This window comes from Copidosoma floridanum, unplaced genomic scaffold (assembly GCF_036245765.1).
Source record: "Copidosoma floridanum isolate Cflo_tuat_1 unplaced genomic scaffold, Cflo_Japanese_pri ptg000025l, whole genome shotgun sequence".
Taxonomy (NCBI): domain Eukaryota; kingdom Metazoa; phylum Arthropoda; class Insecta; order Hymenoptera; family Encyrtidae; genus Copidosoma; species Copidosoma floridanum.
In genome coordinates this window covers 901,385-915,061 of record NW_028321902.1, presented here as the reverse complement: position 1 = coordinate 915,061, position 13,677 = coordinate 901,385, and the positions used below count along the sequence as shown (strand labels likewise).

Sequence of the window (13,677 nt, the reverse complement as noted above, 5' to 3'; positions counted from 1 at the left end):
GCTTAAAAGTTTCAGAATTGAAAAAGCTTTTAAAAGGGAAAGGAGCAAGAGTCAGTGGAAGAAAAGCAGAACTCGTGGACAGGTAAGTGTACATTTCAGGTTATATTTACAAGGCTATTTATGTATTTGTTTACTAATGATTGGTCTCCCAATTGCTTCGAGCCACTTTTTTTTTATCACACTATCAGAAGGAAATTTAAATTTCACTTTCTTATCGCAGGATATTACACTACACTTCATTTTTCCTACTATCTTTAAACGTAAATGCAAACAAAAATTGTCTGCAAACAACAGCAATCACTTACAAAGGTTATGTCTTCTGCTTTGCTCATCACACAGATAAGCTCATGGACACAATACACAACTGTAAATTTGACGGTGTGTAAGTGCGACAACCATGACAGCCGCGACGTGCCCTGGCGCCATCTGATTCAAGCTTGACTGTAAAAGAGCCTCATATGCAATATGGCATACTTGAAATATAGTTGTACTGGATAAAAATCTTTATCGCTACATGTTATCGCATTTGTAAGTGAGTTATGTCAACGATTCGAGAGAAAAAAAAACCTGTAATTTTTATCTGTCCAATTATTTTACCTCATTACTAAAGGACTTATTTAGTATGTTAACACATTTTATTAATAATGGATCAAAAAATTATTTATATTTATCAATAAAAGTCTAAGGCACAAAGATATGTAAAGCAATATATTCTTTGGAGAACAAAATTATATTTAAAATTATTTGCGTGACTAAAATAACATTAGATCTCAAGTTTTGCTGCGAAAAATAAAAAATCAGAGCCTATATTGATTTATTCCATTATCTTATTGAAATAAAATGGCAAGTAATCAGAAATTTCGTCTGCCAAGAATATTGTTAAATGAAACATTACGAACTTGGAAACCTCGTTGCATCCTCAACGATAAAAAAATCTAAAGATAATTAATATCTATCCAAAGATAATAAATATATATCTTGTGGTACTTTTTTAAAGTCTGGTTATTCTTATTTTATTGTTATGTTTATGTTATTATTATTCAACATTTGTGAAACTCAAATGAAACATAACTAATAAAATATTTCAATGCAACACAAAAACAATGTCTGGTATAAATGTTTTTAAATAAGCGTACTTATTTCTTGTAAAAACTTAGTTAATCATATGGAGTAAACGAGTAATCGTAATCAAAAATATGTTTTATATAAGTAGTACTTATTCAAATAAAATATATCAACACGGAAACATTTGAAAACATCTACTCTTTTTAGGGAAATTTTAAATTAATGTAATGAAAATTGCGATTGAGAAAAGTAATAGACACAACAATAGTCGTTAAGTTAAAAATTATCTGACAAAAGTAGATGTACAAGGTAACCATTAAAACTAAGCTTGTGCCATGTGACTCTTTTTTAGACTCTTTGTTTGACTTCTTGAATACAAATTACGTATAGAACACACCTTTTAATTTTGATTAATTCAATATCAAACTTTTAACTTGGCTACTGATTATTCTTTATTAGCAGACAAAACAATTTTTAAGATACAAAGCCATCAAATATATAAAGTCAAAATCAACGAGATGATGTGAGCACATGTGGTAGAGAAACGCGAATGTACTATGAAGTACATACACACATCTATACAGCAATTTCGAACAATTTCACAGTGATTGGCTAACTTTAGAGTCCCATATATATCTTTTTAATACTTTTCCATGAAATGTTTATCATTGTAATTGTAATAAAGTAACCGAATTTTCGTCTGCTGTAGATATTTTAATCAAAAACCTTAATGTATGAGATTTTGAGCCAATGTCATTTCGATTAATGTTTTCTTTAACAGTCATAAATAAATTAACTACGAGTAACTATAAGGAAGTACATAACTGATTCAAAAAATTTGCTTAAATGGTATCGTTTCATTTTGTACTTTAATATAAACAAATTTCAAAGTAAAGAGAAAGTATTATATTTTGTAGATACATGTTTTCATGAAACGGTCATGCTTCAAGTACTACGTCTTAAGTGTTTATTTATTTTTCATATCAAAGAGGAAGTCCTCTTTGTTTACAAAAAAATTTATTCAGTACACTTGACACACTTAAAAAATTATGACTCCAATAACAAGAAATTATAATACAAAGCATCACGTCCATAAATATACAGAACGACTGTTAATTACAAAGTATACGTGAAAATGATGTGGTCCATCGCTCAAAATGAGAATATATGCGCACCAAACTCGTGCAGTTTGGCAGCATTACAATTTTTAGCTTTTCTAACCAATTATCTTGGCTACTCATACGATAGTAATTTTGTCAATCGCGATGTAAAAATAGATTCAGAATACGATTTTATCATCGTCGGGGCTGGAAGTGCTGGTTGCGTTGTTGCAAATCGATTGAGCGAAATCAAAAATTGGAAGGTATTTAATTCATAAAAAATGTTTATGTCAATCTAAAACTTAAATAATTTAAATTATTCTAGATTTTGGTACTAGAAGCAGGTGATGAGGAACCAATAATAGCAGATTTACCAGCACAAGAACAGATTCTACATCCAAGTAGTATCAGCTACTCTTACTTCACTCAACCTGAGGACAATGCATGTGAAGCTAGCAATAACAGAAGATGTTTTACGATTCGTGGAAAAGCTTTAGGAGGTTCGAGTGTCGTTAATAGTATGTTGTATGTACGAGGGAACAAGTTTGACTACGATACAATTGCTAGTCACGGAAATCCAGGCTGGGGCTGGAAAGATGTCTTGCCTCACTTTAAAAAATCAGAAGACCTCAGGTATCCTGAAGTAAGTAATGTGCTGTATTACATACTTATTGGAAAGTTTTTTGTAGGCAACACAGAATGTAATGAATATCAGCCAATATTAAAAGATTTGTATTTTATCAGATTTTAGAAAAATATCCGGATGCTCACTCAACTGGAGGGTATCTAACAGTTGGGGGTCTACGCAAGGAAAATGTGGGTGACACGATTTTTGAAGCCTTTAAAGAACTAAACTACACAGAAACGGACTATAATTCTGGTGATCAGCTTGGGTTATCGAGACTCCAATTGACTCGCATAAACGGAGCCCGTCAAAGTGCTAATGGTGCTTTTATCAGACCTATCCGTGGAAGAAGATCCAACTTAGTTATCAAGCTGATGACACGAGTGACTAAGATTATCATCGATAAACAGGAAAAGAGAGCCATCGGTGTAGAGTATGTGACTGGAAATTCTCGAAGGATACACAAAATTTTTGCTTCGAAGGAAGTAATAGTTTCGGGTGGCACCATAGAATCGCCAAAGCTGCTGATGCTCTCTGGGATAGGTCCTGCGGCGGAGCTGAAAGAAGCTGGTATCGCAGTAATAAAAGAACTACCAGTAGGATCTTACCTTCATGATCATGTTCACACTAATCCTGTCGTGGTTGAATTTCCACATGGTTACACTGGGCCGTTAACTTTTGATTTAATTCAAAATGATATTAGCTACTGGCTAAGTACTCACGAGGGGGTAATGGCCAATTCAAGATTGTTTGATGTTCATTTGTTTATTCGGACTCGATTGGCGAAAGGAATTAATGCACCAGATGTACAAGTAATATTTCCCAAGTATTATCACGGAAAAACGGATTTTAAGACACCAAATTTTGTGCCATATTACAATAGAATTAAATTTTCTGTTTGCCTGCTAACTCCCAAAAGCAGTGGATCTTTAAGACTAAATAAGACCAATCCTATCTGGAGTCATCCGTTAATATACGGTAATTACCTAAAGGATCCACATGATCTCAAAGTATTGATTGAAGGAGTCAGAACAGTTAATAAAGTACTCGAGACGTCAACCTTTAAAAAAGCTGGATACAAACGCGTACCAATACCAGCTCCTGGTTGTGAAAAGTACGATTATGACTCGGATGAGTTTTACAAGTGTTTTGCTAAGCGGTTTACTGGTCTTGGACTCCATTCCGTAGGTACTTGTAAGATGGGACAAGTAAGTGATCCAACTTCGGTTGTGGATGCAAGATTGCGTGTTCATGGAATATCCGGATTGAGAGTGATTGACGCATCTATTTTACCGTTTACTCCCAGGGGAAATACCCTTGGACCAGCCATCATGATCGGCGAGAAAGGAAGTGATTTCATAAAAGATAATTGGTTGGCAGTGCATTGAGTTTTGTGTCACATTATCTGCATTATGTTAATGAGTAATAAAAAATAGATAAGATGCACAAAATTATCTGATAACCTATGTTCTTAATAACAATATAATCTACAACCATCACTGCACTGATTTGTGTTTAATTATTATAACTACTTGCAAACAAATGCGTAAAACTTTCCTTATTTCTAGTCTATAACTTTTTTTTTACTTGAGTAAACTTGTCATTATTTAACATAAAAGATAACTTTCTGTTTACTAACTTTAATTTTCGTCAAATTATATTACAATTCTAATTTCAGCCATTTTGGCAATTTTCATTTGTTTTAAAATTTTATTAAAAATTTACTATCATTGAGTATTGTAAAAAACTATAATCTTGGTTCAAAAGAAAAAGAATTAATAATGAAAGGCTAAAAAAACGTGAAACATCCTGATAACAAGGTTACATCTCATTTTCAATTCAGTAAGAAGTACAAAAAACAAACTAAGAAAAAATGTACTGTAAGCAAAATGACATACTAAAAGAGATAAACGAATATGGATTAAGGAACAGTAAGAAAAAAAAAAAAAAGTGAAAAAACATAAGACAAATACAATCACATAGTCCTAAATAGAAACGTTATTGTGTATGAAAAAAATAGTTAATGAAGAAGAGCTTTATAAATGTAAGTACGGAAAAAAAAGACAAAAACTTACTGAGTTATACATATTTTTTGACTTTCAAACAGATACAAATCTGTTATAGAGGGATATGCTTGTAACAAAATAATGACTAATAAGTTACAGATCTGAATGCCAAAGAGATGCTACAAACAGAAATGACTCGAAAACCAAAAGGTTAGTCCTGATTTATTAAGTAAGCAACACAGAGATCGAGACTGGAAGAAAAGTAAATTGAGAGAAAAAATATGAAGAAAAATACCATATACAGAGAGTTACAAATCATCATAAAGTGGCTGACACCAATTTCATTAAAATTGTAAAATACAATTTGGAAAATAATAGATACATAAACGCATACCATTACATTTCAAGACTGATAATTTTAAGTTGATAAGAAAAGTGATGAATAAAAAATGATGCATCTACAATTAAGACGTTTAACGATAATAGCATATAATGGCATGATGTATTACTTGTTTTTGTATGAGCTGCTATAGTTTTCCTGAAATTTTAAACACCCGCAAATCTCTACTTTCGTGTGTGTGATACATGACAGTAATATATCAAATCCTGGGAAAAAATAATTCAAGACAAAGAAGCATAAATTTCTTGAATCTTGTCGCGTTAAAAATTGAAAAAAGTGTATTGCTTCTACAAAAAATGTATTGGGTCTGCTTGTAAAATCATCAAATGTTTATACAACAATTGTAAATCTTTCAAATAGTATTATTGCTGAGATACCTGTGAAATACTCACTATGTCGAATTGAAAGCAAAAAATAACTTTTTATACTTTTTCTACCTGTTCATTTGATAAAAAAATATGTAAGTAGGTGCATATGCTGGGTGAACAATACACTGAAAGAAAAAAGTTATGATATTTATAGAGAAATTCCAACAAAAATTACCATTCTGCACAGTAAATCGAATGCAAGCTGGAAAAAAACGAAAAAGTTATTATTTTCAACAGTAGAGATTAATGTTTTAGCAGTTAAAGTTATGGTTTGAAAAGTAAAACTTGTGGTAAGAACAGTAAAAATTTCCATGTGGAAAAGTAAAATTTATTAACCGATTCTGTGAAGGTTTACTGCTCTAGCACAGTAATTTTTACTTTCTTAACCATAATTTTTACTATTCAAACTACAATGTTTACTATTCAAACAATAATCTTTAATTAAAAAAATTTTTTTTTTGTTTTTTGTCAGCTTGCATCCGATTTACTATGTAGAATTATAATTTTTGCTAGAATTTCTCTACAATTTTTACTATTTTTTTTTCTCTCAGTGCAGGCATACCTTATTCATCTCATATTAAATAAAGAAAATACAATTTGTTTTGCCTTAGATTTTCGTTAATACATTAAAAACCGTCTTGATGCAGAATTACGTTCAACATTCCACTGTGCACCGCTTCGACAGAATATGAAACTTACCTCCTAGTGAGTTATCATCTACTAAATCTATATTTTTCTTACGTCTTTTACACGTCTTTCAAAGGAGTAATGTCCATTGCAAAATGTTGAACTTAGTCGTAAAGTTATTATGAACAATCTAATTTGTAAAACTATTAAATTTAGAAAGTTTTCGAGTAAATTTTTTACTGAATCATCTAATGGTGCAAGCAATTTTTCATTTACGTAAAATCAGCGGGTGACTGTTGCAGATTTTTCAGTAGCAATGCTTCTTTTTATATTGTAGCATATTTTTTTGATTACTCTGCATGTATAGCCTTGTTTGAGAAAAACAATCATAAAAATGTTCTTTTCAGTTACTATTTTTTTTTTTTTTTTGTTAATCCAACCAATTTAAAAATAATTATTTTCAGCATACACATTTTTCAGATTCTAATCAATTGTAGAATAAAACTTAATTATTACAAGAATAGCAACGTCCAAATGATAAGCTTTTCCGTCGCTTTTTTAAAATACCAATACATATTAATCCATAATATTAATATAAATTGTATTGATTCCACAATTCATTCGCTTGGATTCACAAACTTGGTTATAAAACGTGTAATTAAGTGTTTGACATTTGATATGTTTTGTAACAACATTTTTAGAGCATAACAGTTTAACTTGTGAAATACGTTTTACAAGGTATCATTAGAAAGCGAGTGGCTGCGCACTCTGAAGTCCCTTGGAGACTTAGAATGACTTACGAAGTCTTTTTTAATGACTTCAAGAGTACAAAATTGTGGGAATTGAAATGTGCCTTGGGCCGCAAAAGCATAAATTGCTGTTTAGTTTGGACTACAGCAATCATGAACACACGCCTGATCATTTACGTTATTGATGGTTTTTAAAAGTAGTGAGGAAAGAAATTTTTTTTTCATACTTATCTAAATGCCAAACATAGCTTTCGACATTGCATTATAATTATTAGATAAAATATTTTGACAAACGAATGATCAGTGCTCATATCATAAATATCAGTGCATTAGGATATTTTGCTTTTATTTAAAACCAAAGATCGTAAAAGTAATTAAGTTGTAATCTTGATATAAAGTATAGTAAGAACTGCTCGATCAAAAAGTAAGTATTTCAATGATGTTCAATAATTGAGAAAGCGAATATTTTTGTTGGTTCAACATTGAGTTAATTACTTTCATTCTTTGCTAAAATTGTACTCGCATACTCGAAATTGCATAATGCTAAAGCAGAAAATCACAGTTGTTTATTATAATTTGGATCACTTCATTTAGTGTGAGTATTTAATTTTGTATTATCTATAGCTATTCATTATCAATAAACGATTAATATTATCGCTAGGTCACCTATTGTTTTTCAATGTGCTTTAATATTTCGTCAAAAAAATGACAAAACTAACCAATCCCATGTCCTCGTGAAAGAGCAAACAATATCATGCATTTCACTCGAGTATTTGTAAGTTGTTTGCGCGATCCACCACTAGACTCTTATTTAAGCTCGATCGTTTGAATACATCACAAGTTTAACAACTAATTATAGTGTTATTGAAGGTCGGACTAGGACAAAAGAAGGTACCACAAGAAGGCAAAAGGGTACTGAAAGACCTAAGGCATATTCCTGATTTTTGACTTACACTCGACGTATAGTTAAATACTCGCGCCCTGTCAACTTTAGCACAACTTGATCTGTTTTTGAGGTAAATTTTTTTTTTTATTTGATTCACTGGCTCAAAATAATTATTTTTACTTATTGTTTTATTAAGAATTTAAAAACCAAGACTTAACTGGTTTGAAAAAATTTACTATGCTCTAATAAAAAAAAAAGCTATTCATTAATTTTTTATGATAATCCGTATTACAATACGAGTAGTAGAGTAAAACTGCCTATATTTTATACAATATAATGTACACACGGTATAATACATGTGCAAGATAAGGTGTCGTACACGTGTAATGTATTATAAAAAATAAAAAATTTAAAAATGATAATTAAATAAAATTTAGTTAGTTTTACTCTACTACTCATGTATTGTACAATAATAAGAATAATTGTTACAAAACGTCGCTGAATCCAAATGTCTGTCTCCCTACAGAAATTAGAACTGTAGATAAAAAGTGATAGGAACCGATAAAAATAGTTTAATTTTTTTTTTTTTTTTTTTTATAGGAAGACAATTCTTGAAATATGTCTACCACTGTGGCGGAAAAGGACGAAAAAGATGATAGTAATGAAAGTAGTGAGGAAAAGACCGATTGTTGCTTAGAAAAGAACAACAACGAATGTTCTTATAATTGCCTCATAGTGGAAAAATGCGAATTTTGCTGTATACCTCCAGCAACCCGCACGTACATACCCGGAGAGGGTCTTTTATACCTATGTTTGAAGTGCCGCAGTCGTTTCTCACCAAACAACGGTGTAAATGTTCAAAAGTAACTTTATAAAAATGTGTATAAATTTTATGTTACAATTTTATGTTATAATGTACAATCCTAACAATATTGAAATAATACATCAAATGTCAAATCTCATTGTGAAATAAATAAACAGTCTTGTAAATTGCACGAATGGTGTATTTTATTGCTTATCTGTATTTAAAAAAGGTACTAAATAACTTCCAAGAAAGTAAAGATGAGAGAAAATTTTTTTTTTTTTTCAATGTGATCTACGAAAATTAGTTAATATTGAGTGTTCCTTGTTGATAAGTTTGTAAAAATATTTAAAAACTTTATGTTCAGCATAAACGAATCAAGTTTTTTTTTTTATTCTGTATTGGTGATAATTGAAAAATGAGGTGTAAGTAGATGATATCCAAATCATACCAGCTTAATAATGACTCCAATTCCTGTGATTTTTCCAAAAAATTGAGTACCAAGATATCAAGGTATGTGGTTCATGGTAAATTAATTAATGTTAATTAAGTTGACTATCTATAGGTAGTAAGTTATGCTTAATTAGAGTTTTTACGTGTTTTTTCAAGTCCTCTTTAGGAAGATAACCGTCCAGTAATAAAATGTGCATAATTGACGTTTCTGAGTTGATCAGTAAGTAAATAATATAGGAGTGACTCGATTATTGTAAAATATATTTTAATAAGCTTTTTAACTATACAAATGATAAATTTTCAATAAACAAACGGTATAGAGATTTACTTCTATGTTCAACAATACATTTTTCGAAAACTATTGTGTGAACATTAACGAGGATTCTCAACAACTAGATGATAAAATAATTTTTTCGCAATAGTGTGCGGAAAATGGATGTTTTCCGCACTGGTATTAGTGTGGAAAATCGATTTTCCCGCAAAATTCAAACCTATTTTGTACCTATTTTCTTCACACATTGCGAAAAAACTTGTACGCAACTCGTGCGGGACGATTTCCCGCACTCGTGGCCGGTGACGGTAACTCGTACCTTGTGCTCAACTGGTACTCGTTCCCATCAACTCCGGCACTCGTGTGAGTCAATCACTACTCGTGCAGGAAATCGTCTTTTCCGCACTTGTTACGTAAATAACTATTTTTTGTCCGCTACAATGACACATGTTTAATATAAAAGATAAATGATAAATTTAATGTAACAGTGGCATGAATAAAGGTAGCCCATTAGTGGTGAGAGCGCATATGTCGATTAAAATTACTCTGGTCGGAAAATGCCTATTGACATCCCGGGTTACTGCACTTGAAGGGACGCTCACTGGTATGGGTGCGGATGTGTTTCCTAAGATCACCACTTTGTCCAAATGCCTTTTCACACCCGGGTTCTTTGCACTTGTAAGGCCGCTCACCTGTATGCACACGCGCGTGCGCTTTGAGATAACGAAGTTGAGCAAAGTCTTGCCCACACTCTTCGCATTTGTAAAGATACTCACCGGAATGCAAATAAACCTGTTTTTTCTCTCCGGCTCGCGAAAGACTTTTGGCATGTACTCTCATTGCACTTGTAGGGTCGCTCGCCAGAGTGCGTACTAGGCCAATTACTCTACGAAGGCTCAATGTTAAATTTGACATTAGTGTTAACAGAAAACAAAAAATACGTTGATATAGAAGAAAATGATTCAAGAAACATAGCGTTTTGTTTTTTCGGTTATTCAGTGGCTGAGTTAACCTAAAAAATTTGTGAAAGTCCGAAAATCACTTTTTTCGCGTTTGAAAAAAAAGCTGACCTCCAATGCCTAAAAGTTAAATGACAAAGTTGTAGATCTTAAAAAAACCTATCGATTGACGTGCGTTGAATATAATTTGAATGCGTAGTTGCTGAGAAAACTTGAAAAAACCATCGAAAATCGTCTTTTTTAATTTATTAATAACTTTTTTTCTTTTGAGATTTTAAAGTTGGTATTTGGTCAAATTCTGAGTTTTTAGTTCACAAACCTTCAGTTGTTTTTTTAGCCAAAAATATTAAAAATTTTTCGAAATATCGCATTTTTTCGAAAAAAAACACCTTTCGTAAAAACTTCAATAGACGTCAGGAAATAATGCTGGAGCGATTATTCAGGGCTTAATCTCTTCGTCTAGACTTATTCTATCATGCAATGTTTGTAGTAAGTAAAATTTTTTAATTTTTGATGCCAAAATCGGACTCCGAAAAAAGTACTTTTTTTTTCTATCGGTTTTTTACATTTTTTTTACGTATTTTGATAGTTGCACGTATATAACTAACTGCAATGCATTGTACTTATTTTTTTACGAATTTAAAAAAAAAAATTTTTATGATACGACCATGTGAAGCCAAGTTAGGTTTTTTTTTTAAAAAAAATCCCTATGCGACGGTGAAAAGCGTAGAACTCTGAAACTTGCACACTTTACTAACAAATACCCATTTTGCATTAAAAAAATTATTCGCAATCGTTAACTTTAGCGGGACGATGGGTATGATAACGTTACAGTTGAGTCTTTTTGCGCGTCGCGCATCGACTGCCCGCTGGTGTGAGGTGTGTCTGGCTGGTTGCTCTTACTCGGGCGCTCCGATACGGCTCCAAAATGGAGTCGGAGTGGTGAGAGAAAGATGTTCTCCCCTCATGCAGCTGCTCAACTGTAACGTTATCATACCCATCGTTCCACTAAAGTTAACGATTGCGAATAATTTTTTTAATGCAAAATGGGTATTTGTTAGTAAAGTGGGTAAGTTTCAGAGTTCTACGCTTTTCACCGTCACATAGGGATTTTTTTTAAAAAAAAAACCTAACTTGGCTTCACATGGTCGTATCATAAAATTTTTTTTTTTTAAATTCGTAAAAAAATAAGTACAATGCATTGCAGTTAGTTATATACGTGCAACTATCAAAATACGTAAAAAAAATGTAAAAAACCGATAGAAAAAAAAAGTACTTTTTTCGGAGTCCGATTTCGGCATCAAAAATTAAAAAATTTTACTTACTACAAACATTGCATGATAGAATAAGTCTAGACGAAGAGATTAAGCCCTGAATAATCGCTCCAGCATTATTTCCTGACGTCTATTGAAGTTTTTACGAAAGGTGTTTTTTTTCGAAAAAATGCGATATTTCGAAAAATTTTTAACATTTTTGGCTAAAAAAACAACTGAAAGTTTGTGAACCAAAAACTCAGAATTTGACCGAATACCAACTTTAAAATCTCAAAAGAAAAAAAGTAATTAACAAATTAAAAAAAGACGATTTTCGATGGTTTTTTCAAGTTTTCTCAGCAACTACGCATTCAAATTATATTCAACGCACGTCAATCGATAGGTTTTTTTAAGATCTACAACTTTGTCATTTAACTTTTAGGCATTGGAGGTCAACTTTTTTTTCAAACGCGAAAAAAGTGATTTTCGGACTTTCACGAATTTTTTAGGTTAACTCAGCCACTGAATAACCGAAAAAATAAAACGCTATGTTTCTTGAATCATTTTCTTCTATATCAACGTATTTTTTGTTTTCTGTTAACACTAATGTCATCTTTTTCGTAGATTAACTGGCCTAAGTGTGTGATTGTAGCAAAAGCACCGTTTGTAAACAGCTGATTTGGGCACGTGTGATAATGGCATGAGCTTTAACCCCGAACTGCTACTAAATGTTTCAAAACATACTCAAATCTCAAATCAAACACACGCTTGATTAATTGAGAAATAGAACCATAAGTACTTATACGATTTTTTACATGCCTTGACGTAAAGATGATTCCTTGTGTGTAGTGGCAGCTGTTCATTTTGTAAAAAAAACACAATAAAAACACGTCTTTTACTTATTTCAAAGCTGGACAGTCGTTCCAATAGTTGGAACATTTATGTATCTCTTTTCTATAGATTTACAAGATGGGGAAAAAAGATCCAACGTTTGACGAAAGAAGCAGCTTTGAAATCTCGATTTATCACATTGGATTGAAATTATAACTGCAAACATCTACTTACTTATTTTCCACGAAAACGCACGCAGAAGAATCTACTAAGTACGGGTTATGTTAGTACAACTGTCAACTATACACATTCAGAACACATTATACAGCTTTTGACGTGCACGTAAGTATATATAATATAATTATGGTGCATGCACATCAACTGTAATGCTAGAGCTACATATATATAAAAAGCTAAAAAATGACACGTGCCTAGCCGCAAATTTAAACGTACTACAATCCCATAACCCTTCAGCTTCAACTCTATAACCCTGCAGCGTTGATACTGTATGTACATATATTCTTAGTGATTTAGTCCCAATAACCCAACTGTGAAGTTTAATTAAATACTAATTTAAATTTTTTAATAACATAAATAAATGAATTATTTTTAAAACATTCATAAGCAGAAAAAAAAGAAGTAACTACAGAAGCAACTTGATTAACTAAAACAAATTGTTAATAAATACAGTACCTCACGCCTAAGCTCCTGACCCTTTACTTTTAGTACTTTTAGTATTTTCATCGTAGGACCCTGCACCAAAATTAGTTTTTTTATTTAATTTTTTTAGTTGCAATAAATTAATAACTTAGAGGAAAAAAGTGCAAACTGTTTTTAAAAGATGTAGCCAGTTTTTTCTTCAGAAGTTTTCAAGATTGAATCTAAGCAATTTTTTTCGTGGCCAAAAGGAGCAAAAAATAGGCCAAAATGTTATTACTGTAACGCGAAGAATTTGTAATGGGAGCATTGACGCTTGGGCATTAACTTTGTAATTACTTATTTTGTATTTTATTTACTGTAAAAACATTAAAAAATTAAATTACTTACATATTATTTCTATAATTTTTTTAGATGGAAAATAAGAATCAGTTATATTTTTTTTATATATATTTCACTTGGATGTTTACAAGCATTTTAAAAATCACAATAACCTGTTTAAAGATACCTATAATTACTCATAGTCAAATAATTTTCCATTGTTAATAGAAAATCTCTTATATTATAGAGATACAAAAACATGTAATTTTAATGAAGAATTTTAAAAACATCATTTTCAAATAAT

General features: G+C 31.3%; 1 protein-coding gene across 1 annotated transcript; it reads left to right on the top strand.

The window, feature by feature from the left end:
* Positions 1-2,200: 2,200 nt before the first annotated feature.
* Positions 2,201-4,178, top strand: LOC106645433 (glucose dehydrogenase [FAD, quinone]-like). Its single transcript, XM_089595437.1, has 3 exons — positions 2,201-2,428; positions 2,491-2,808; positions 2,910-4,178. Exons 1-3 carry the CDS (start codon positions 2,201-2,203, stop codon positions 4,176-4,178), a joined length of 1,815 nt encoding a protein of 604 aa, XP_089451563.1.
* The last annotated feature ends 9,499 nt before the right edge of the window (positions 4,179-13,677 follow it).

Bases quoted from the DNA above. Each gene is read 5' to 3' on its own strand.
- LOC106645433 (XM_089595437.1), top strand. From the start codon at position 2,201: ATGATGTGGTCCATCGCTCAAAATGAGAATATATGCGCACCAAACTCG. The intron at 2,429-2,490 runs GTATTTAATTCA...AAATTATTCTAG, and splicing joins GCGAAATCAAAAATTGGAAG to ATTTTGGTACTAGAAGCAGG. The intron at 2,809-2,909 runs GTAAGTAATGTG...GTATTTTATCAG, and splicing joins AAGACCTCAGGTATCCTGAA to ATTTTAGAAAAATATCCGGA.